Genomic DNA, 26,919 nt, shown 5'->3' with positions numbered 1-26,919 from the left:
TCAGCATCACAGGTAATCTGCACTATTGTCGGCAGTGTCCCGTGAGCCATTTCTCTGTTTTTCTGCTTGCAAACTATTTGTCTTTTATCCTCCCTTGCTCCACATCAACTCCAGTCAGTGTCCTCCCCCCTCTGGCAGCTGTAAATATAGTACCCATTACTTCCCAGTCAGTCTCTTTGCGACTCTGGCAGCTGTTAATATAGGCCTTAGCAAATTCTCCCGCAGATTGCTGGGTAATTATTGAATCATGGGGTGCGGAGCAGTAAAAATAAATAATGCTTGCTTGCTCATAAGGCAATCTCCAAAAGCAGTCTCCTCAGTTTGCTGCCTATTGCTGTGCTACTGTAGGGGCTCAGGTCCTTTCCTGACAAGCAGCTTAGAAACTATTTGTATAGGATGCTGTTCAGTGAACAGAGGATCACTAATCCTATGGGAATAAGGAACCTGAAGTGGGGACATTGTCCACCAGCACACTGATATACACTTAGAACACCAGGTGGCTCCATGTTCTGTAAATATATACAGTGCCTTGAAAAAGTATTCACACTCCTTGAACTTTTCCACATTTTTTCACGTTAGACCCACAAACTTAAATGAATTTTATTGGGATTTTATGTGATAGATCAACACAAAATAGCAATCATTTTGGAAGTTACTAGAAAATGATACATGGTTTTCAAAAACCAAGTGTGAAAAGTGTGATGTGCATTTGTATTCAGCCCCCTGTGCTCTGATACCCCTAAATAAAATCCAGTCACCTAATTAGTAAATAGAGTCCACCTGTGTGTAATTTATTCTCAGTATAACTACAGTTGTTCTGTGAAGGCCTCAGAGGTTTCTTAGTGAACATTAATGATCAAGCAGCATCATGAAAACCAAGAAGCACACCAGACAGGTCAGGGATAAAAGTTGTAGAGAAATTTTAAGCAGGATTAGGTTATAAAAAATATCCCAAGCTCTGAACATCTCACAGGCAGTGTTCAATCAATTGTCAGAAAATGGAAGGAGTATGGCACAACTGCAAACCTACCAAGACATGGCTGTGGAAGAGTGGCAAGAAGAAAGCCATTTTTGAAAGCAAGCCATAAGAAGTCCCGTTTGCAGTTTGCTGCAAGCCATGTAGGGGACATAGCAAACATGTGGAAGAAGGTGCCATCTGGCCATATTAGACCAAAGTTGAGCTCTTTGGCTTAAATGAAAAATGCTATGTGTGGCTGAAAACTAACACTGCACATTACCCTGAACACATCATTTCCACCGTGAAACATGGAGATGGCAGCATCATGTTCTGGCGATGCTTTTCTTCAGCAGGACCAAGGAAGCTTGTCAGAGTTGATGAAAAGATGGATGGAGCTAAATACAGGGCAATCCTAAAAGAAAGCCTTGTAGAGGCTGCAAAAGACTTGTGACTGGGACGGAGGTTCACCTTCCAACAGGACAATGACTCTAAACATACAGCCAGAGCTGCAATGGAATGGTTTAGATCAAAGAATATTCATGTGTTAGAATGGTCCAGTCAAAGTGAAGACCTAAATCCCATTGAGAATCTGCGACAAGACTGGAAAATTGACGTTCACAGATGCTCTCCATCCAATCTGACTGAGCTTAAGCTATTTAGCAAAGAAGAATGGGCAAAGATTTCAGCCTCTAGATGTGCGGATAGAATCTTGGATAATTTCCACAAGCACAGGCTGGATCTCCAGGTAAAAACCACTTAGGCAGAATGTGCCTGTTTTAATTTGCTCCAAAACTTGCGTTGTTTGTGAGTATAATAAATCCATTTTTATTCAACCTTGTGGTATATACTTCACCATTGGATGATATTTTTCTTTCCGAGACTTTGAGGAGTGTAAAGTTTGACATTCTGCCTAAGTGGTTTTTACCTGGAGATCCAGCCTGTGCTTGTGGAAATTATCCAAGATTCTATCCGCCCGTCGGGTCTGGTGAACAGCATTTGAGGTGTGCAGCTCCTGGGTCTTTGACAGCGCTGAGCCGGCTTTCTACACTTATTACCATCCGAGTTTTGTGAGTATAACCTGCACTTAGGTTGCACTCTGTTTGAAGTTACTACACCATCGTGCGGTTTCTATTTTATTTCAGAATTCTACATCCCAGTTTGTGTTTGATGTTCATGGATGAATCCTTTTGACTGAAGATTTACATAGGAAGAAAATAACTTTGTGACTTTGATTATTTCTAGTATACTCTCCTGCAGCGCAATCCAATTTTTCTTCTATTTCACTGTTTGGACTTTTGCTCACTTGTGTCCAGGATTTTGCAGCGCTAGAGAGTTTAATACTTGAACAGAACTTGTACCTTATTTTCTCTAGATGTGCAAAGCTGGTAGAGACATACCGCAAAAGACTTGTAGCTGTAACTGCAGTGAAAGGTCATCCTACAAATTACTGACTCAGGGGGCTGAATACAAACGCATGCCACACTTTACAGATTTTTATTTATTAAAAGTTTTGAAGACCATGTATCATTTTCTTTTCACTTGACATATACTTGCTACTCTGTGTTGGTCTATCACATAAAATCCCAATAAAATAATATTTAAAATGTAACTGGCAAATATTTTACTAATGTGTAGGGAAAGAGATAGGGAACATGTTTCTAATATCATTTAGGGAAATCATTTATTTATAGTACAAAACTTGGGCTGAAATGCCCATTAGCGCTAATGCACATTCGTCTTCCTAACACGAAGATGGGCTGGCATAGGAGCTGCTGGGTGTCTGCCCTCACTGCTCCCCCACAATCTGGTGGGGATAGTACAGCAATAACTATAAATTCAATATATATTTATACACTTATGGGATCATTTATCAAACTGGTGTAAAGTAGAACTGGCTTAGTTGCCCACAGCAACCAATCAGACTTCACATTTAATTTTTGACAGCTTCTTTGGAAAATGAAGGGTGGAATTTGAATCTATATACTATATAAAGTATATAAGAAAAAGGTTTCCTATCCCTGTCTCTACACATTAGCAAAAAAATTTTAAAAAAATGGCAGTTATACTTTATGAATACTTTTCTTAAGGCACTGTATATGAACTCTTCGGTTGTTCAATTTTATTAGCATACTGTATAATACATAAAATGCTGCATTTACTGGTGGGACAACCACTTGATACATAGTAGTACCGTCTTGACATTCTGAGATAATTGAATTCACTTATGTTGATGAGTTGCCAGGAGGATGCATCATATATTTTTCACTTACTGTTCTTAGCCAGCTTAGCAATGCACCCTGCAAAGAGCCGGCAGTCCTGCATCCTGAGCGGCTCGCTGCCAGGAGAAAGAGTATATCTAATTAGCACTTTAGTGGAAGATTTATGACCAATATTAAGTGTCATTTGTAAGCATTTTAATAACCACAAGATAACTTTCACTAAAATTCTCACATACAAATTAAATGATGAGATGTATAACTTATTAAATGGTACTAAATATAGCTGTACATGAGAAGAAATATGATATTTTATTTGCATTAGATAGCATTAGAGTATTACAGAGTACTAGTACTATAAAATGTGCGTGGCTTTTGTAAAATAATGGCTGGCACTCTGGTCATGCTTACGGTGGTGCTCAGTGATAGGAATACATATGTCTCCACATATAGAAAGTAACCACACCACTTAAATTCTCATGCAGTAATACATTTTATTAGTATTTCCAGCAAACACACATGGAGGCGGACACTAGTGCTTCTCTCCATCTCGGACCTTGGTCACGGCTAAACAGAGCAATGTGTGGCAGGAGGAGTGCTGGACTGGTCTGGAACAGACCGAGACACTAGTGTTGGAAATGCTAATAAAATAAGTTAAATTATTGCATAAGGATGTGAGTGTTGTGTTACTTTCTCTATATGAATGTGGCTTTCTGACCTTTGCTTAACTTCCAATTAGAGATGAGCAAATTTATTGAAATTAATTTTGGGTCTGATTCGAATGAATTGGTTGGCAGATTTGATTATGTTACAAATAAATTCAACCTTAATCGAAAGTAGTCAGATTGCCGTGAAAAATGACATGCTGGGGTCTCCTAGGACTGTATGCAACCCCTTTTAAGCTTTTTAATATCAAGACCAATATATTCACATGGTGGTATCAGAAAAAAACAATGGCTTGTTTTTACAAGTTGTCCAAAATTTATAAATTTAGGGAAGTAGTAACAGGTTTTGTGTGATGTTAGAAAATATATATCTCCACTAGTTCCAGCTCCACAAATACATGTGCCGGTGACAGTGTGGCTGATTTCTGGGAAACTGAAGAAGCAATCACTTGTTTTTACAAAAGCTGTGAAATAATTCTCTTTTTTTTGGAAATTCCAGCAGCAGTACAGTATGGAACCTGAAAGACAAGGCAGTAGATGAGCAGCTGTGTAGGGGTAGTACTAGTGGCATTAGGGGCATCAGCAAATGCAGCAGTAAAGAATGGGGCATGATGGTCAGGCAGACAGCAGCAGTGTCATCATTGAGTCAGTGATTAATAGCCAGTCTTCACTGTCAGCAATGGCAGATCTATTCATTTACATTAGATGGAGGTGTGTGAAAATCTTCATGGACCCATGTCTGATTCATTTTCACAAATGTAATGGTGTCTGCACTTGGGGAGAATAATTTTGTCGGGTTCCTCAAATACGCCAGGAACACTAGTCTGTGATCAATGGAGGTTTTATAACCAGGATTAATATTGTAGAACATTTCTGTCTGTGACTTTTTTTATTATTGGGCTGATAGTTGGCTGATACAACTCAGAAAATGAGTACTGTAGCTTTAAATATTGATGTCTAGTGCAGACAGAGCCTCAATGAATGGCTGCAGGCCAGTGACATACATTAGTACACTACACTGATCGTGTCCTGTCTTTATCAATGAAATCTAACTATATCTAATTATAACTAAAACTATCCCTGTATGACCTTAAACCTGCTGTATTGTGTGTCTAAAGATAAGCTTTATTTGCTGTCTCTTTGCCAGACATCCTGTCACATCAAAGTACAAGCTGCAAATACATATGGCTTCCCTGGTTGGGATTTTATATAGCCTATCATTCTTCCTGATTGGCTGACAGCAAGTCATCATTGGCAAGCTTGCCAGCCAGGGCCTTGCCCAGTGCCATGTGATTCCCCTCCTTCTTCATCTTTCCTGCCCTGCTGTGCTGTCTTATGATTTGTAAAATGGGGAATGCCATTTTGAGTGATTCTCAAACGTTTCAGATTTACTGGAAGCCCAAAGTTTTGGGAAATGGGATGCAAATTTTCAATCATTTAGAATGATTTGCTCAAAACCTCTATTTATTTTATCATAGACTTGATATGCTGATATAATCTGACTAATGTTGCAATGAAGGGGCAGTCGGACTTGCCAGAAACTCTACCTAAACCTCTATTCAACTCAAAATTAATGGCTCCTTCAATTTCTCCTTCTTGGTATCACAGATGGTGCAATTACTCATGCAGATATTATCTAATGAAATGCATCAATGCCAATATAATAAACACTCATATATAAAATAAATGAGAAAGATGGTGTCCCGAAGAGACACAGCCTCTATTCATACATTATAAACACCATTAGCTTATTACATAGCAATGACAACGCCTAGAAAATCTAAGAACAAAGATCTATCCCAACTAGAGGATCCCTAACACGTGGTGGCCAATGAATGCAAGGTTAAGTGTAAAGTAGAATCCCTGATAAATAGACAAATTAGTGAATTACATTAAATCAATTGTGTGCATACAGTATGTAGCAAGCTACAGTCAGGTCCATAAATATCGGGACATTGACACAATTCTAACATTTCTGGCTCTATACACCACCACAATGGATTTGAAATGAAACAAACAAGATGTGCCCTAACTGCAGACTGTCAGCTTTAATTTGAGGGTATTTACATCCAAATCAGGTGAACGGTGTAGGAATTACAACAGTTTGCATATGTGCCTCCCACTTGTTAAGGAACCAAAAGTAATGGGACAATTGGCTTTTCAGCTGTTTCATGGCCAGGTGTGTGTTATGCCCTCATTATCCCAATTACAATCAGCAGATAAAAGATCCAGAGTTCATTTCAGGTGTGCTATTTGCATTTGGAATCTGTTGCTGTCAATTCTCAAGATGAGATCCAAAGAGCTGTCACTATCAGTAAAGCAAGCCATCATTAGGCTGAAAAAACAAATCAAACTGATCAGAGAGATAGCAAAAACATTAGGTGTGGCCAAAACAACTGTTTGGAACATTCTTAAAAAGAAGGAACGCACCAGTGAGCTCAGCAACACCAAAAGACCCGGAAGACCACGGAAAACAACTGTGGTGGATGACCGAAGAATTCTTTCCCTGGTGAAGAAAACACCCTTCACAACAGTTGGCCAGATCAAGAACACTCTCCAGGAGGTAGGTGTATGTGTGTCAAAGTCAACAATCAAAAGAAGACTTCACCAGAGTGAATACAGAGGGTTCACCACAAGATGTAAACCATTGGTGAGCCTCAAAAACAGGAAGGTCAGATTAGACTTTGCCAAATGACATCTAAAAAAGCCTTCACAGTTCTGGAACAACATCCTATGGACAAATGAGATCAAGATCAACTTTTACCAGAGTGATGGGAAGAGAAGAGTATGGAGAAGTAAAGGAACTGCTCATGATCCTAAGCATACCACCTCATCAGTGAAGCATGGTGGTGGTAGTGTCATGGCGTGGGCATGTATGGCTGCCAATAGAACTGGTTCGCTTGTATTTATTGATGATGTGACTGCTGACAAAAGCAGCAGGATGAATTCTGAAGTGTTTCGGGCAATATTATCTGCTCACATTCAGCCAAATGCTTCTGAACTCATTGGACAGCGCTTCACAGTGCAGATGGACAATGACCCAAAGCATACTGCAAAAGCAACCAAAGAGTTTTTTAAGGGAAAGAAATTAAATGTTTTGCAATAGCCAAGTCAATCACCTGACCTGAATCCGATTGAGCATGCATTTCACTTGCTGAAGACAAAACTGAAGGGAAAATGCCCCAAGAACAAGCAGGAACTGAAGACAGTTGCAGTAGAGGCCTGGCAGAGCATCACCAGGGATGAAACCCAGCGTCTGGTGATGTCTATGCATTCCAGACTTCAGGCTGTAATTGACTGCAAAGGATTTGCAACCAAGTATTAAAAAGTGAAAGTTTGATTTATGATTATTATTATGTCTCATTACTTTTGGTCCCTTAGCAAGTGGGAGGCACATATGCCAACTGTTGTAATTCCTACACCGTTCACCTGATTCGGATGTAAATACTCTCAAACTAAAGCTGACAGTCTGCAGTTAAAGCACATCTTGTTTGTTTCATTTCAAATCCACTGTGGTGGTGTATAGAGCCAAAAATGTTAGAATTGTGTCGATGTCCCAATATTCATGGACCTGACTGTAGATGTATATAAACAATATTATCTAATGCATAAACAGTACCTCATTCAAGTACACAGTTTCAGATAAGTTAAGTAACTGTTTTAGTAAGTACATGCTAATCGCTAGAACAGAGGAACCACAGCTCTCCTTCTTCATCTTTCAGTTTTCTCAGACTGTACTTGAAAATCTCTCATTCACTGCAATAGGGTCAATGTGTCAGGAGATTTCTGATATCTGAGACGGCGCACAGCATTCAAAGGAGTAGTGGGATTTCAGGTTTTCTTCTTGACATGTCAGAATATGTCCTTTCATGTATGCCACAATTCTGTCCAAGAAAATTATTTTTATTATTTTTGGTTTCTGATTGTTTCCAGTGCAGTACTTCATGAAGCCTCTAATTTATCAAGGCTCTGCACCACTACAAGATGTTGAGGTGACCTCTCGATGTAATGACACAGACAATGAAGTCACTACTGTTCCACGCAGAAAAGGTTTGGGATTTTATTTTTTCTATTTTTACTTGATATGTATTGCTAAATGATTTTAACGGAATATGTCATACGAAAATGACCTATTCTTGAAATCATGTGTTTATGTTAAACATATTTAGAAATAATTTTTGGTGGTTATTTTTATTTTTCCATGTCAATATCCATGAAAAAACATAAAATCCTGCAGTTTTCACACTGGTCACTAAACATAATAATAGGTGCCACTTTTTGGTCTATACAAATCAGGTTACTGCAGTTATCCGCCTTTCATTACAGATGAGATTAGAATGACATATAACATCTATGTGTCTAGATAAGACAAGATCCACCATTCACAATAGGTGATTGTCAGATCTTATCTATTCTTTCCTTGTACAATGACCTCTGCACAGGGCACAGAGCATGCCCAGAAAACTCTCCCATAGAAGTCAATGAGTTCTCCTCCTGACCATTGTGTCTATGACCTATGATGACCTATGACCTATGATGACTGCTGTAAAGCATAGCTCTGATGTTAACAGCGGCTCAAGCAAGATGGCTGCCCCCATAATCATATTCAGAAAGTAGAATTTAAAAAAAAATCTGTATTTACTGCTATTTGGTTTTAACTAGCAGAAAAAATGCTGGTGACACATTTCCTTTAAAGGGAATGTATCATCAGATCATGGTATACTATTTAAAGGTGTTGGCCCAGGAACAACCTTTATTCCCTATCCATAGGACAGGTGATAAATGTATGATCACAGGGGTCTGACTATTAAGACCTCACTGATTATAAAAGCAGAGATCTCCAAGTCTCATGTGTTAATTCAACAATAGCGCGTGGGCATGACCACAGCTCCATCTACTGTATATTAGACTGCAGGGCATTCCCATCGAAATGAAAGCAGCGGTAGTCATACATGCACACTATTGCTCCATTCAAACAGAGGCCTTGGGGCCCCCGTTCTTGTGATCTATGGGGGTCCCAGTGGTCAGACACCCAGCGATCAAAAATGTATTACCTATCTTGTGGATACATAATAAATATTGCTTGTAGGCCAGACCCATTAAATTTGCTGTTTGGGGATAAATATTTTATACAAATGGTATAGAGGATAGGGCGGACTGGGAACTTAAAGTGGCCCTGAAAAAAAAATCCTAAAAGTGACCCCATTTTATAGGGGGGTCCAAATTGACAGAAGGTGGGGTAAAACAAAAAGGAGGGGTCAGCAATACCATAGAGCAAAATACCGTCCCATAAGAACTATATTCCACAGTGCAGCACAATATATTGCCCCAAAAGCTGCCCCTCTGTGGGGGCCATCAATAGATGCCATTTTCTGTCCTCTTCCTTCAGTTCTCTCTGATTAAGATATGGAGTAGGGGGCTAAGGAGGTGATGTGTGGGCCAGAGCAGTTGAATATAGGAGGGCATGTGGGTTGCTGGTTGGGTACATGAGTACCTGAATCTCACAGAATTAATTACCACTGATAGCTTATTATGTACCCGGTCAGCAGCAGACAGAGGGCTTGGGTGGCCCTCTTTGCATCAGCCCACTGAGAAATTTCTCTGCAATGTTTATGACCAATCCACCCCTGTGGTGTTTTTTTTTATTCCTATAAGACAATACACATAAAGAAATTCAGAAACATTACATTTTTACCATTGAACACTGGAGCACACAAGATAAGCTTTTTGGCTTTACTGTGCAGACTGTGAAAGGTTCATCACAGTCATCACATTATAATTAGAGGTAGGAAATGAAATGACAGCTTTACTGTACTACATGAAGAGGACTTGTCCTGACTCTTGACATTTCTGCTTTAGTAAATACTTAAGATGTAGCCAACATTATTTTGACACCAGTTCTGCCAAGATGGTCACTTTAATGTCATTTGTTGTATTATTGTAATGTGGGTTTTGGTTTTTTTGCTGTTGTTTTTTATCGCATTAACATATTAAGTCAGTGAAAGTAATGGTGTATATTCCATATGACTTTACATTTCTGGAGCATTTTTTCTTAGAGCTCTATAATGTACTGTTCCTCTACTATTCCTCCTAGAAAAGGATGGTAACCTAGTTGCCAATTCAAAAACTTCTAGAAGGAATAACAAAGGAATGGCACAATGAAGAAAGGATGCTCAAGACCTAGACCAAGACCTAGATAAGGCAAAATAAAAACACTATACAATAAATGCACAGATAAAACTTTATATGCAACTTCCCTGCCTCTGGCGGGTCACTGGGGGAGGTGCTGCACTCCATACTTATGAAGACTGTTTTACTTTATGTATTTTTGTCTATTATTTTTTAATCATTGCAGTAGTCATACAGCAGATACAACCCACTGCACTGTCTATGGGTACACCTAAATTAAAAGGGCGCCCATACCCCATACCAAATTCTCAATCTAACCCTTCCCTCCAGCCCTACTGTTTAAGACCTACTTGGAAAACATTACATACAGCGCTACAAAACATTCAGGGTAATACAGCAACACATACCTCTTACATCTAATGATGTCTCCTCTGATGTATGGACTCTATCCTTATCTTCTCCATTTTGACCAGACCGCCATGATTATTTCTTTCAGCCATTTCTTGTCTCTGCAGAGTTTGACAAACATATCTTAGTTTCCTACTTTTTTTTATCATCCTCCACCTTCTAAACATCCCAACCTGCCACACACAATACTGTGCTCCACAATACTATACTGCAGAAACAGATAATCCCCCTGAAAAAACTATTTTCCCTGAAAGTATTAGTACCACACAGATAATGCCCTGCACCCAGGAAATAGTGTCCCTGACACTAATAATTTCATAAACATATTGTCCCCAAAAAATAATGAAAAAATATGTGCTACACTGATACTGTGCCAGGGTGCCCCCCACAGTAATAGTACTCCCAAAAGTCCCACCAATAGTAATAATTCTCTAGCAGAGTGCAATTAGTGTTAACAGTGCCCCCAATAGTAGTGCCCATACTAGTAATCATGTTCCGCATAGTCCCCCAATAGTAATTAAGACCACCAAAATGCCCCTCAGTAGCCATAATTACCCTTATAACATGTGCCATTTGCAAAAATAATGTGTGCCAGTACAAAAAAATTACTGATTCTATGTTCCAGTACAAAAATGTCCCCTTATAATGTATGCCATATAAAAAATACCCAATTTTAGTTCCCTCAGTAGAAACAATGTCCCCACAGTGCCCCCCTTATATTGTGTGCCAGTACAAAAAATGCACCCCTTCATGTGCCTTACATGTGCTAGGACGGTGATACAGGTGAATATAGAGAGGTGAGCACTTCCTAGTTGTCACTGCCTAAGGCAATCTGCTCACCTCACCACGTTGGCGGTGCAGTCTTAGCACTATCTATACATATGAATGAAGGAAATTTGTGTCACCGAGTATGGTTGTCACTGGGAAAGATTTTAAAAACACAATGCAGCTACAACATTGACCCCAAGGACGCAGAGATTTTCTGTTTTTTCATTTTTCACTCCCTGCCTTCCCGGAGCCATAAGGCTGGTTCACACGGGCGTTGCGGGAGCGTTGCGGGAAAAGATGCAGGTGCGTTGCTGGAACGTGCACGATTTTTTCCAGGGAGTGCAAAGCGTTTTAATGCGTTTTGCACGTGCGTGAGAAAAATCAGCATGTTTGGTACCCAGACCCGAACCCTGTTCTTTCTTCAGGACCTGTCAAAGGACCTGTGATGATGTCACTGAGCTCATCACATGGTCCATCACCATGGTGATGGATCATGTGATGTATCATGTGATGAGCACAGTGATGTCACCACAGGTCCTTTGACAGGTCCTGAAGAAAGAACAGGAGACTGGCAGTTAACCCTCGATTGACCTTCTACTAAGCATTCTGTATTAAAGAATGCTATTATTTTTCCTTATAACCATGTTATAAAGGAAAATAATACAGTGAATAGACTTTCATCCTAGCAACCATGCGTGAAAAACGCACAATATAGAGCATGCTGCGATTTTCACGCAACGCACAAGTGATGCGTGAAAATCCCCGCTCATGTGCACAGCCCCATAGAAATGAATGGGTCCGGATTCAGTGCGGCTGCAATGCGTTCACCTCACGCATTGCACCACACGCGCTGAAAACTCGCCCGTGTAAAAGGGGCCTAACTTTTTTATTTTTCCATTCACAAAGCTGTTTTAGGGCTTATTTTTTGTTGGTCAAGTTGTATTTTGTAATGGCACTATTTAATATTGCATATGATGTAGTGTGAAGCACTTTTTTTTACGACATTCCATATGTGGTAAAAATGAACTATTACTTTATTCTCAAAGTCCGATTACAGCCATACCACATCTGGATGTCAGGGTGTCCGTTCATTAATAAAAAAAATCTTTCATCATAAATCATCCTTTACATAATATGGTTTTAGTATCTTTCAGAATAAACACAGAAAACTTCTTGTTGGAAGTGCAGGTGGAAAGCAGGCAAGAATGGCTCCTCACTTGTCATGAAAGATGGAACGCAGATTGGGGAACCCATGTATGTAGACACTTAGGATACATCAGGTAAAAAACTTTGACCAAAAGTAATTTTTCAACCACTCCTGTACTTACTCTTAACATGGGTTAATTTTTTAAAAGGATGCTCCAATCCTTAATCGATATGATTCTGCCAAGAAATTTGGTTCAGGTACGAATCGATTCTATCTGAATTGAAAGTGCTTTAGATGTCTGAAAATCTCTCTCGCCTCTCTCTCTCTCTCTCTCTCTCTCGCTTCTTTCTCAAAATTCTCCCAAATCAAATCTCAAGAAATTCTGACAAATCAGAATTTTTGGAAAAATTCATGTCATATTTAAATTCCAACTAATCAATTCGCTTATCTCTATTGTGGTCCTGGCTACGGTGGGAGACCGTGAAGAAGAACGGAGGGGAAGGGGATGACATGACTGGCAACTATAGATGGCTGGGGTGTGCGGGAAGCCATGGCCGGGTGCGAGCTAAATGAGGGCGTGCTAAATGAGGGGCATGCCTGATGGTGAGAGAGGTGAAGAAGGGGACGGGAGGGAGGGGTGAGAGCGCAGCGTCCATGATGGGAGCGAGAGGCCGCGCTAAATAGGCCTCCTTCGCCCCTCCCACAAACGCAGGCTGAGCTTCAGCCTTACTACTTGTGGTCCTGGCTACGGTGGGAGACCGTGAAGAAGAACGGAGGGGAAGGGGATGACATGACTGGCAACTATAGATGGCTGGGGTGTGCGGGAAGCCATGGCCGGGTGCGAGCTAAATGAGGGCGTGCTAAATGAGGGGCAAAAGTCAACGGGTAGGAATGTAAAGGTGAAACTCATAGAGCTAAGCTGGTGAAAGCTTTGGCGATTTCGGCCCTCGGATTAGGGATGTAATGCGTGAAGCAGGAGGATTGCCATCTGCCCATTTTCTGGATGACGTGTGCTGGGACCCCGTGACTCGAGGCTGCGGAAGCCGCGCCTATGCGAAACGAATGTCCCGAGATGGCCTTGGCATCGAACCCTAACCCGGAAGCCAAAGTTCTGATGTGATGGATAAACTGTGACGTCGTGAGACATTTGGAGTTGAAGGGAAAGAGTGGGCTGCCTGGCGCGGAAACTTTTAAGATGGCGAGAAGCTTTTTGAACACGGCAACCGGGCACCATTCGTTGAAGGTCTGGAAGTAGATGATTTTGACTGGAGGACCTACTTGGGAAGTTTTGGTGGAAGGGAGAGAAAGGGTGCAATGAGTCTGCTGCCAGACCAGCTGGTCTGAAGTGGGGCCTGCGTGGCCTGGAGAGCCAGTGAATTCCCCGGGCCGTAAGAACCCGTAGAAACAGAGATACATGGCAGCTTTGAGCACTATGCTTTTATATGGCCCGAAAGGATCGCTATCTAGGGAGGTGGAAAAAGCCCTGAACATGGCCCCGGTAACTGGTTTCCTCCGGGACTCCGGCTTGTTGCTGCTCTTTTGAATCCCTCTAAGGGTGGATTTGATGGCATGGGAAGAAAATATGGACTGGCTGCCTGGGAAATCTAAAGTGAGGAAATGCTGTACCCCTGCCAGGTACAATTTGATGGTGCTGAAAGATAGGTGAAGGTCTGTGTGACAATAAGCCAGAAATGCCATGACATAAGTTGTTTGGTCCAGATGTCCTTGTGGGTGTCTGAGGGAGAATTGTGAGAAGGTTTCCCACCCGGTCTTGTAGTTCCTGGCTGTATTGAGGGATAAGGAGTTATGGATGAGTGACTTGGCAGTTCTGACATGCTTGCTCAATCCATCATCAGTGTCTCGACTGCAGGTGGAGGAACCCCTGAAGGATCTGCGTCTGGCATCACCTGAAAGAAAACCGTGAAGTTGAAACGGGAGAGGGCATCAGCTGCTGTGTTTGCTGAACCCTGTATGAACCTGCATGAAAAATGAAAGTTGTATTTTAAGGCAAGGCATACTAGTCTGCGGACAAAGGGCATGATTTGTGGGGAGGAGGAGCGACCTTTGTTGAGGATTTCTACCACTGCCTGATTGTCCGTGACGAAGACGACAGGCTTGTTCCTCCAGACCTCCCCCCAGGTCTGGGCAGCTGCCACGATGGGATAAATTTCTAATAGTGGAGAGGATTTGATTGAACTCTGGATGGAAGAAATCTGAGGCGGCCAGGGACCCGCGAACCAGTGGTTCTTGAAAATGGCTGCGAACCCTTTTGAACCTGCTGCGTCGGAAAACACGGTGGGAGAATTATCATCCCAGGAAGGGACGAAGAGGGAGATGCCGTTCCAGCTGGTCAGGAAATGGTGCCACATGTGGAGATCGGCCGTTGCGGCGGCGTCGAGGTGGATCAAGGAGTCCTGATCCGAGGCAGCAGGTAAAAGTTGCAGCAATCTGGAGATGAATGCCCGCCCCTGGGGCATGATCTTGGATGCAAAATTTAACATCCCCAGAATCGACTGGAGTTCGACCTTGGTGAGGGTCCTGACCGCGACAGACCTCCTGATGGAATCTTGGATTTTTAGGAGTTTTTCGTCGGGCAACCGGGCTTCCATCTTACCAGTATCCAAGATGATCCCCAGAAATGCCAAGTTAATGTCTTTACCTGCCAAAATGTCCTTTCGGATATTATCGGGAACGAAATGTGACGGTGAAATGGTGAAGGAGCTGGGGGCCTGGCTTGGGGTTGGGGCATGAATGGCGGACGGGCCTGGAACCGGAGAGGTGGGAGTGCTTGAACTTGAAGGCCTGGTTTCCACCACTAGCAACCTAGTGTGCATGTCGGACACCGAACTGGTGAGAGTGTTGATAGCGGAATGAAGCTGGGCCAGCGCTGTCTGGACCGTGGACAAAGACACCTGATCTTCAGCCGCTGAGGCAGGCCCTGCCGTCAGTAGCCTGTGCAACTCAGCTTTGTGGGCTGAGGCAGGATAGCGGATGCCTCTCCTGGTTAGTTCGGCCATGAGTTTCGGGATGGTCCATTGCCTGCATGAGAGAGTGCTTCCATGGGCCGAGCCGGGCGATTCCGGAATGGAGCGAGTCTCGGCGATATCCGATGCGTGGGATATCGTGCTGTGAAAAGGAAAAATGGAAGGTAAGAAGGGTGATAGAGCCACCTGACACCAGCGAGTGAATCCGTGAAACCCTCTGAATGACACCGAAAAGTGACCGAATCCGTTGCCAGGAAGAGGTTAAGAGGCCCAACCTACCTGATGAGCTGGCCTAGACTACCTGAAGGAAAAGACCTGCGAATGCTAGCCTGAACCTAAGGAATGAAGTAGTGGAACAAAACTTACCTGGACTTGGCTGATGAATCGTAAACGAAAACGACTTTGATGAAAAAGGTGACCTAGGATTGGTACCTTGAGGAATTCGCCTAGCGAACTTTTTGAACCGAACAGACCTCCGGGGTGACCCTAGAAACATGGGGTGAGGGGCGAGTGAGTAGCGCATGAGACGTGAGAACCTGTCCCTGATGCGTGTCAGGGCGGTGAATGAACCTGATGCGTGTCCGGAAACTAACGTGGACTGCTACGTGGCAGACCACAACTGAAGCCTGATACGTGTCAGGGAAAGAAAACGAGACGGAAAGGGCATCCGCTGCGTGGCAGATGATTACGTGAAAGAAACATTTAAATAGACATAAATCTGCTGCGTGGCAGACAAGCGTGAATGAATCCAAGGAAAAGACAAATTGACATGAATCTGCTGCGTGGCAGACAATGGCGTGAATGAATTTTAAGGGAAAGACAAATTAACATAAATCTGCTGCGTGGCAGACAATAGCGTGGATGAGTCTAAAGAAAAGACAAATTGACATGAATCTGCTGCGTGGCAGACAATAGCGTAGATGAACCTAAGGAAAGATTGACATAAATCTGCTGCGTGGCAGACAATAGCGTAGATGAACCTAAGGAAAGATTGACATAAATCTGCTGCGTGGCAGACAATAGCGTAGATGAATTTAAGGAAAAAATTGACATAAATCTGCTGCGTGGCAGACAATAGCGTAGATGAACCTAAGGAAAAATTGACATGAATCTGCTGCGTGGCAGACAATAGCGTAGATGAACCTAAGGAAAAATTGACATAAATCTGCTGCGTGGCAGACAATGGCGTAGATGAACCTAAGGAAAAATTGACATAAATCTGCTGCGTGGCAGACAATAGCGAGAAGGAACCTAAGGAAAAAATTGACATAAATCTGCTGCGTGGCAGACAATAGCGTGAGGCGGATTATTGACATGAAACAGCCGCGTGGCAGACGCTAGCGTGAAGATGAAATTTAAACGTATGTGCACATGCTCTGTATACCTGGAGGGAGGATTTTTTATTTTTTTTTTTATTTAACTTTTAACTGCTCCTTGGGTGGGTCCTGTGACCTCCATTGCATATTTGAGTTTAATTAACAATACATAGGTATATATACCCTGTATGGCTTTTAAATGTTTGTTGTCCAAAAATCCTTTTGAGATTGCTGATGCCCAAAACCAGCTCACTACCAAGGCAGCTGTTGCCTATAGTATTGACGTGGCTGGTGGGAGCTGGGGTATCCCTGCCTGCACTGCTTAGTGAGGCCGGGTAGCAGAGTTTAAACTTGTACTCTTTAGGGCATTATGTTGACGCTGATTGTAGTTTAAAACTGCTGGTTAGCGTCTTGCCCTAGAATAAGCCGGAGACTGAGCCATGCTGGCTGTCGGGTTCCCAGTGCCGGGGTTCGGCCGTGCTGGGGACCTGAGCGTCAGCGTTGCCTGGAGACCGCGGGAGGTGGGGCCAGCATGCGGACATGTGAAGCGATTTGAAGAGCGCGGCGCCGAGGCTCCCAGGACAGGGAGCAGCTCGAGGCGCCGCTTAGCTTACCAGGGGTGCGCAGTTCGGGAGGGTAGAGCACTTCGAACCGGAGGCAGGAACAAGCAGGAACGAGGAACGAGCAGGAACGAGCAGCAGCGTGGGTAAGCGGCAGCGTCGGCACTGAACCCGGAAGTGCAGAGACGTCATGTGAGAGCGCAGCGTCCATGATGGGAGCGAGAGGCCGCGCTAAATAGGCCTCCTTCGCCCCTCCCACAAACGCAGGCTGAGCTTCAGCCTTACTACTAATCAATATCAGATTGGCGTAGGTCTAACTTCCAGACCCCCCCTTCGTTATAGAAGCTCAGGCACTGGAACTGCACAGCTTCTGGGGTGCTGGGAGTCAGACCCCCTCCAATCTGACATTAAAGGTAGGTCATCGTTACCTCAACCCCAGAAAATCTCTTTAAATGATGAAGGACAAGTTTAGTTTGGCACATCCTGCTAGACATTTTCCTTTTCAATTTTCCTCACATAACCACTTGCCTGGCATATTATAGACCAATGTTGTCAACCAAAATTTTGGCACGGTTTGGTGCATTTATGCCGAGTTCTGTCACAGGAGCTCAATACCCGGAAAAAACTGATCAGTTTTATCCTAATGGATTCTGAATGGGGAGCATTCCGTTCAAGATGCATCAGTTCAGTCCCTTTTAAGTTTTTTGGATGTAGAAAATACCGCAGCATGCTGCAGTTTTATCTTCGGCCAAAAATACTGAACACTTGCAGGAATGCCGGATCCGGCATAAATTTACATTGAAGTGTATTAGTGCCGGATCCGGCATTAAGTGTTCCGGCAAAACGGACCCGGCATGCGCAGACCCGGCAAGCGCAGACCTTTAAAAATGCAGAAAAAAATTAATACCGAATCTGTTTTTCCGGATGACACCGGACAGACGGATCCGGTATTGCAATGCATTTGTCATACGGATCCACATCCGGAACCGTCTGACAAATGCCATCAGTTTGCATCCGGATTTTCAAATCCGAAAAGCAGTTCCGGTGACGGAACTGCCTGCCAGAATCCTCTACGACTGTCTTCTGAGGAACAAAAAGTGTCTAAAACACATACTGTAAATCTAATGCAAGGAATCTACGCCAGTGGAAACTGAAATGAATTCTTAGGGAGCAACCACACGGTCAGGTTTCTGCATGCAGTTTTGGAGGCCAAAAATCAGGAATGGATCATAAAAGGAGATAAAGTATAAAGGACACACATGACTTCTCCTGTTTTTTTAATTCATTCCTGGTTTTGACTCCCAAAACTGCATCAAGAAACATAAATTGTGGTTGCACCCTTAGGCCCCTTTCACACGGGCGAGTGTTCCACGCGGGTGCGTTGCGTGAAAATCGCAGCAAGCTCTATATTGTGCATTTTTCATGCAACACAGGCTCCATAGAAGTGAATGGGGCTGCGTGTAAATTCTATTATTTTCCCTTATAACATGGTTATAAGGGAAAATAATAGCATTCTCAATACAGAATGCTAAGTAAATTAGGGATGGATGGGTTAAAAAAAAAATGTAATAAATAATTAAACTCACTCATGCTGATTTTTCTCACGCGTGTGCAAAACGTTTTGCAATCGTACATTTTCCCGCGACACACCCGCATCCTATCCGGCCCTCACACGCGACGCCCGTGTGAAAGAGGCCTTAGTCAATCAATCCCAAAATCTCTAGAATACTTGAACGGCTCCTCTGCCAGATAGGAGAACACCAGTATTAGGTATTGCACATGGATGGTGGTGGCCTGTTACAGATTTGGCATCAGGGCCCAGGAGCTTTAAGTTATGTATCTGACGGAAAGCCAACATAAAGTGCTTTTCCAACATCTGGATTGAAGTTTAGGTCAGTCTTGGACTGTCCCTTTATTGTGCCCATATTAGGACAATAATATATTCAAAATTTGCTTGCTGTTTTTTTTTTTCAAACTGCCACCAATCCTTACCATGTCACACACTACTTAGCTGAGAGATGTCATCTAACCTGCCATCACAGGACCACCACCCCTGTCATCACTCAAACCTCAGGAAACCCATTTATATGTCAGACTGCTGACAAATGTCTAAAATGCAGAAATGATAAAGAGACACATCAGGAAATGCATAAATTAGTGGATTTTCAAAGGGGTTTGTCTATATTGAGTGCATTCACACAGCATAGCAGTCTAGTTTATTTGATTATGGAATTTTTGGTCTTCTTTGGCTGCCAACTTGGATCTCAATCTTATGTTGCCTCCTAAGACTTGTTTCTGATGTTGTACGATATACCGTAAAGTTCATAACCGAACTCCCTGAATTGTCACTCGTAGGTTGGTGCATCACAAGGCTGTGAATCTGACATCCACCCATTTAAATCACAGTCAAGAATTTGTTCAGGTCCCGCTTGGTCAAACTACTGGACCTGAGCATATGTGGCAAACCAGGTAAGTCAGGAGACCAAAGGAAAGCATAGATCACTGTGCAAAATGCAAAGTAAAAGCAAACTATTAATACATACATGATGATAAGTAATACTGGATATTTTCACAGGCTTTGTCAGGCATGGTTTACATCATACTATCCACATATACAGTATTTTTTAACAGAGGCCTTTTCTCCATAGGTCTCTTCTTACGACGTTAGTTTGTCACGTTTTTTAGTGAATTGCCTCTTGAAGTATTTATCACATTTGGTACACTTTGTGCTAGCTTTTTATTTCCACATTTCACTTTGCAGACGAAGATGTCTTTCTGGACGAATTGTTACATTGAAATGTTCAGGTGAGTTGTAAATGTGAAATATTTTAAGACCTATTTTATGCATATTCTAGCAGAGTTCTGTAGCACAGCCCGTTCCTTTTGTAGTAAGGGAAATTCATTGCATTTTTTGCCACTGTCGTATTCACCTAAATGGTGCTAGTATAAATCCATGCAGATACATACAAAATCAGATAAATGGAATTTGAACCTCTTGTGAATTCACCCATACAGTTTAATACCGTAAAGCATAGTCTTATCTGGGGCATTGATGGCATATGACTAGAAGTCCCAGAGCAGTGCACCATGCAGCCACCTCTCCATTCACCTGTCTGGGACAACGATGGGCTATTTTCAGAGCTATGATAGCGGTGAGTTGAGATTGGCTGCAGTGTTTTGTGGCAGTTTCTTATGTAGTTTATTGAACCAAAACCAGAAGGCCTTCCCTTATACTTCTCAATCCTTCTGGCCTAAAAAGGTGCATGAAGAACTATTACAAAAACTGCAGCTTATTTCCAAAAAAAAAGCTATCTGTGAAACCGCCCACCACAACGATGAAAGCATTGGGTTTACTTTTAAAGCCTTTTCTTTAGGGCAGTTTCTCAATAAAAAAAAAAAATTATTACCGTATGCTTTTATGATTTTTATTTTTTTTTTTAGCAAAAAATCCTGTGGCCAGATGTTACATGCAGGCTAATATGATGGAAATTATAAAATGTCCCACAAACATGTCTTATTTTTTTGTAGTGCCATTTTCTTAGTGTTTTTTTCTTCCGTGTTTTTTTTTTTTTCAATCTCGGCATGCTCTGGGTGTGGCATTTTTTCCCATAGACTTCTCTATAGGAAAAAAGTGTCTAAAAAAAAAAATGCTACCCCAAAAACGCTTGTAAAAAAATTGCATGAAAAAACAAAAACAAAGAAAAAGATGTAGTGTGGCAAGAGCCTAAATACATTTGATGAAAAAAGGGTCTACTGTTTTTCCTGGAACAGCACCACTTAGGCTACATTTACACAACCGCAAATGGGTCTGCATCCGTTCCGCAATTTTGCGGAATGGGTGCAGACCCATTCATTTTCTATGAGGACGGAATAGATGCGGACAGCACACAGTGTGCTGTCAGCATCCGCATTTGCGGAGCGTGGCCCCGATCTTCAGGTCCGCAGCTCCGCAAAAGATAGAACATGTCCTATTCTTGTCCGCAGCTTGCGGACAAGAATAGGCATTTCTATAGGGGTGCCGGGCGGGTGTGTTGCGGATCCACAATTTGCGGGTCCGCAGCACACCACGGACGTGTGAATGGAGCCTTATGTTCAGGCTGTTTCTGATATCGTAGCTCAATCACTTTTAAGTGAATGGAGCTGAGCTGCAATACTAGACATAGTCCATGGACCAGAGTGGCGCTGTTTCTGGTAAAAGATGCTTACCGTTGTTTGTAAACTCATAAGATCCCTTTTTCAGCTCGCAAACAGCGGGTCCGCAATATACGGGCTCCAGCCGTGTGCGCTCACATTCACTTGACTGGGTCCGCAATCTGCGAGATACGGAATGGTGTGGAGTGGAGGCATGGAGCGGAAGCCCATGGAAGCACTACGGAGCGCTTCAGTGGGATTTCAGTCTGTGCCTTCGCACCACAAAAAAGTAGAACATGTTCTTTTTTTCTCTGGTGCAGACTCATTCTTGAGGATCATGGATCCATTCAAGTAAATGGGTCCGCATCCGCAAATGGGGGGCACTCGACCGGTGCCCATGCATTGCGGATCACTAGTTGCTCATGTGCATGAGCCCTAAATTTTTTTGATTTCACAGAATGATTCCATGATTTTGTTTCTTAAAGCAAAATACAATTTTACCCTTACTTCTGCAGAATGTGGATCCCGTTCCAAATCTTCTAGAATAATTGGAGGACGTGATGTGGCCTTGGGTCGTTGGCCATGGCAAGTCAGCCTGTATGTACACAACAAGCATGTCTGTGGTGGCTCCATCATAGCGCAACAATGGATCGTAACCGCAGCACACTGTGTGCACAAGTAAGTCTTGGTAAATCACTGTTACTGCCACACTACATTTTTCCTGGATTTTTTTTTATTGCATTTAAAATGTTTTTGCTTTTGGGGGGAAGTCACATTTGGGGGAAGTGCATAATATTTTTCTGCAGTTTTTTACCTATAGGGAAAATGCTTGAAAATAAATCCCATACCTACAGCATGCTGTTATTTAAATTAAAATGCCAAGTGGCAAAAAAACAACAGGATGCTATAAAAAAAAAGACCACAAAAAAGAACTGTAATTTGCTATTGGCCAACATGCAGTGTTTTTCATTGTAAAAAAAAACACAATGAAAAACTGTGCAAAAAGATATGATGTTTTGGGAAAAGATACTTAATGTGACACCAGCCTTAGGCTGGATTCACATCACCGTTTAGCTTTCTCTTCTCCCGATCTGTCAGAAGCATAGAAAAAAAATGGATTGGTTATTTTGAGCATCCGTTATGATTAGTTTGCGTCAGTTTTGTGTCACTTCTATGAGAGATCAGTTATTTTTGACAGGAGAAAAAGTCCTGCAAAAAGTACCGTACCTTTTCTCTTCTCAAAAATAACTGATCTCTGACAGAAGTGACACACGTATAATAATTGATGCTTAAAATGACAGATCATTTTTATTTTTAAATGTTCTCTTCTTCTGACGGATCAGAAGAACAGAAAGCTAAATGGTCATGTGAACACGACCTTATCTAAATACGGATTAAGCTGGATATATACTACAGATTTTGGGCATCTTAAAAAGCCATTTTAGGCCAATTTAGACCATTTGCACCTACAGTACATACACATGCTGACCAATGACAAAAATTAACAAGTTTATGTGCCATTTGGGATTTGGTTGTTACCCAGGATGTAGTTGAAAAGTCTTCCATGCTACATGACAGGCAGGGGCGTAGCTAAAGGCTCATGGGCCCTGGTGCATTAGTTTAGTATGGGCCCCTCTTTTTTTCAGTGCTTTGTGGCCAGGGGTAGGGAAACACATTGTCACGCCCTGCCCTGTGAGTGATCTGAGAAGATCTGTCAGACTTGATGGACGTGAATCTATCTGACAGATTGCTTTGTTGTGGCTTTGGGCAGGATCCCACCCCCTCACAGGTTCTGCTCATTAGTTAGTGATGCTATTTATACCTGCCTCTCACTATAGCCCTTGCGGTTTATAGTTTCTCCTGGAGTTCTCTGCTGGTGTTTGATGGATCTCCTGCTCCCAATTCGTCTTCAGTTAAGTCCACCTTGCTTCCCTACTGTTGTTTGTACTGGCTAGGCCTTAGGTAGACGCTGGTTCCTTCATCTTGTTCAAGGAACCGGTTGTCTTTTCGCCTGCTTCCTAGCTGAGGGTTTGTGTCAGTTGCAGCAGGGCTTAGGTTCGAGTGCATGAACACTTCTACCATCAAGATTTGTTCATGTTGGTAGCAGTCAGGGAAAGGCTCAGGGATTGTCAGGAGATGACCTTTCCCTGTTCCCTAGCTGTGGGTCCTAGCCTGCTGTTTTATTTAATTTTGTTGTTTGGTTTGCTTCCCTTCCCTCACTTTCCGTGATGCACATAGCCTTTGTGCTGCCTGAGGCAAAAATTGAAACGCACCTCCCTCCCTCCATGACAAACCCTGGACCTAACCCCTTCCCTCTAGCCAGAGGTGTAACTTGACCTGCGTGCACTTTCTATAATAGCAGTGTCTTCTTATGTGGCACAAGGGTCTTTGGGCCCCCTCAGGCTCCTCAGCCCAGTAGCCACTACTACCTCTGCACCCCCTATAGCTACTCCCCTGATAACATCTGTATCTGTATCTCTAGGCCACAGATCACATCACAAATTGATCAGTGATTTGTTGTTTTAACTTATTGCAATGTCATCCAAGACAACAACCATCACAGACCAACCATGAACACAGCCAAGAAAACAGCCATCTGAAATTCTTAAAGCATGGCCAGCATTACTTAGATGACCCAGCCCATCAGTTCATCAAGAAATAGTCTGTGTATGAACAGAATTGCTTCTATTCACACTTTGAAATTTTCCAACATATTAAAAGCTGTCTACAGAAAGACCATGGTTTTCATTTTCTCATATAAATACAGTGAAGGAGTTTAAGCATGCATGGGATAGGCATAAGGCCATCCTTCATATAAGATAGGGCCAGGGGCTATTCATAGTATTCAGTATATTGGGCAGACTAGATGGGCCAAATGGTTCTTATCTGCCGACACATTCTATGTTTCTATGTTTCTATATAAGGAAAGGATGAAGTTAGCAATTCATTCACCTATAATGACATCTCATACAGGTTCAAACTATTTTTGAGTACCGTGTAGTTTTTGGTAGGAGATCATGCTCCTTATGAGAACAGTTAGGCCTCATGCACACGCGTGAACCCCGCATCACGGATGCGGACCAATTTACTTGAATGGGTCCGCAATTCCGGAGATGTGGAACGGCGTCACGGAACGGAACACCGGAAGCACTACAGAGTGCTTTCGTGTTGTTTCTTTCCGTGGTTCTGCACCGCAAAAAAATATGACATGTCATATTTTTTTGCAGTGCGGACATACCACGGACCCATTCAAGTTGAATGGGTCCGGCCTGCTGCACGGAACGGCCGTGTGCATGAGGCCTCAAGATAATTTTTCATGGAAGTGTGGTGGAATGGATTTTTTTTTGAGCAGAGATGTGAAAAATCAATATCAGATTACAGTTGTGGGAAAGTGGATGAGTATAACAAATCTCATCCATATGCTGCTGAATTTTTCCGCACAGAAATTGACCTGCAGTGAAAATTTTTAAATCCACAGTTTGGCAATTTATGCTATGGAAAAAGCAAGGATTTGTTGAGAATTTTCCTTATTGACTTCAGTTGGGATGTTATTATCTGTCATTAAATCCTAGTATTGTGAACTTTTGCTGTGGATTAACATGCAAAAAACTATATACTCACCTTACCAATCTTCTGTCTCTCCCATGCCAAGGAATTCATGGTCCAGAAGCTGACTTAAATATAAATGGGTTCTCTGAGACCAGGAGATCTTTTCATATGTTTAGGCAGAATGCATGGGTTAAACAAAAAAAACTCACCTGTCACTGGCGCTCCACTTCCACTTTCTCCTCTGCTTCTGGTCCCCAATGGATCTAAAGTGGGAACCCCACCAATCACAAGAATGAGGTGCCAGAATCCCTGAAGTGTGCTGAGTGGTGGTCACACATGTATGTTGCCACTCCATTCAACTGTATGAGACTGTTGAAGAGAAGCTAAAGGTACAGTGCTTCAGCAGTCCCATATAGTTGAAAGGAGCGGCAGCGCACATGTGTGACCACCTGTTCACCCACCATGGGGACTCTGGCACCTCCTTCTTATGAACAGTGGGGGTCCGAGCAGGAGGACCTCCATTGATCAGATATTTATTGTCTATGCTGTGGATAGGAGATATATTTTTATGGTGGATTATCCCTTTAAAAAAGGAAAGACTGTTTAAAAAAATGTGTGTGTATATATATCTATATATATACAGTTGCAAGAAAAAGTATGTGAACCCTTTGGAATGATATGGATTTCTGCACAAATTGGTCATAAAATGTGATCTGATCTTCATCTAAGTCACAACAATAGACAATCACAGTCTGCTTAAACTAATAACACACAAAGAATTAAATGTTACCATGTTTTTATTGTGCACACCATGTAAACATTCACAGTGCAGGTGGAAAAAGTATGTGAACCCTTGGATTTAATAACTGGTTGAACCTCCTTTGGCAGCAATAACTTCAACCAAACGTTTCCTGTAGTTGCAGATCAGACGTGCACAACGGTCAGGAGTAATTCTTGACCATTCCTCTTTACAGAACTGTTTCTGTTCAGCAATATTCTTGGGATGTCTGGTGTGAATCGCTTTCTTGAGGTCATGCCACAGCATCTCAATCGGGTTGAGGTCAGGACTCTGACTGGGCCACTCCAGAAGGCGTATTTTCTTCTGTTTAAGCCATTCTGTTGTTGATTTACTTCTATGCTTTGGGTTGTTGTCCTGTTGCAACACTCATCTTCTGTTGAGCTTCAGCTGGTGGACAGATGGCCTTAAGTTCTCCTACAAAATGTCTTGATAGACATGGGAATTCATTTTTCCTTCGATGATAGCAATCAGTCCAGGCCCTGACGCAGCAAAGCAGCCCCAAACCATGATGCCCCCACCACCATACTTCACAGTTGGGATGAGGTTTTTATGTTGGTGTGCTGTGCCTCTTTTTCTTCACACATAGTGTTGTGTGGTTCTTCCAAACAACTCAACTTTGGCTTCATCTGTCCACAGAATATTTTGCCAGTACTGCTGTTTAACATCCAGGTGCTCTTGTGCAAACTGTAAACGTGCAGCAATGTTTTATTTTGACAGCAGTGGCTTCCTCTGTGGTATCCTCCCATGAAATCCATTCTTGCTTAGTATTTTACGTATCGTAGATTCGCTAACAGGGATGTTATCATATGCCAGAGACTTTTGTAAGTCTTTAGCTGACACTCTAGGATTCTTCTTCACCTCATTGAGCAGTCTGCGCTGTGCTCTTGCATTCGTCTTTACAGGACGGCCACTTCTAGGGAGAGTAGCAACAGGGCTGAACTTTCTCGACTTATAGACAATTTGTGGACTGATGAACAGCAAGGCTTTTGGAGATACTTTTATAACCCTTTCCAGCTTTATGCAAGTCAACAATTCTTAATCGTAGGTCTTTTGAGAGCTCTTTTGTGCAAGGCATCATCCACATCAGGCAATGCTTCTTGTGAAAAGCAAACCCAGAACTGGTGTGTGTTTTTTATAGGGCAGGGCAGCTGTAACCAACACCTCAAATCTCATCTCATTGATTGGACTCCAGTTGGCTGACACCTCACTCCAATTAGCTCTTGGAGAGGTCATTAGTCTAGGGGTTCACATACTTTTTCCACCTGCACTGTGAATGTTTACATGGTGTG

The 26,919-nt window shown here is 42.5% G+C and overlaps 1 protein-coding gene across 1 annotated transcript in view; it reads left to right on the top strand.

Moving 5' to 3' along the window:
- The window catches only part of TMPRSS5 (transmembrane serine protease 5), a 167,476-nt gene that overhangs the window by 104,309 nt on the left and 36,248 nt on the right, over positions 1–26,919 (top strand). The window contains exons 2-6 of the mRNA XM_040418699.1: positions 7,773–7,889; positions 12,289–12,424; positions 19,507–19,620; positions 19,913–19,956; positions 21,798–21,960. Coding sequence (XP_040274633.1) covers positions 7,773–7,889; positions 12,289–12,424; positions 19,507–19,620; positions 19,913–19,956; positions 21,798–21,960 — 574 coding nt within the window. The remainder of the gene's footprint in view (positions 1–7,772; positions 7,890–12,288; positions 12,425–19,506; positions 19,621–19,912; positions 19,957–21,797; positions 21,961–26,919) is intronic.

This window comes from Bufo bufo, chromosome 1 (genome assembly GCF_905171765.1).
Source record: "Bufo bufo chromosome 1, aBufBuf1.1, whole genome shotgun sequence".
NCBI classification, from domain to species: domain Eukaryota; kingdom Metazoa; phylum Chordata; class Amphibia; order Anura; family Bufonidae; genus Bufo; species Bufo bufo.
The sequence above is the reverse complement of the archived record's forward strand: the minus strand, read 5'-3'. Positions and strand labels throughout refer to the sequence as shown.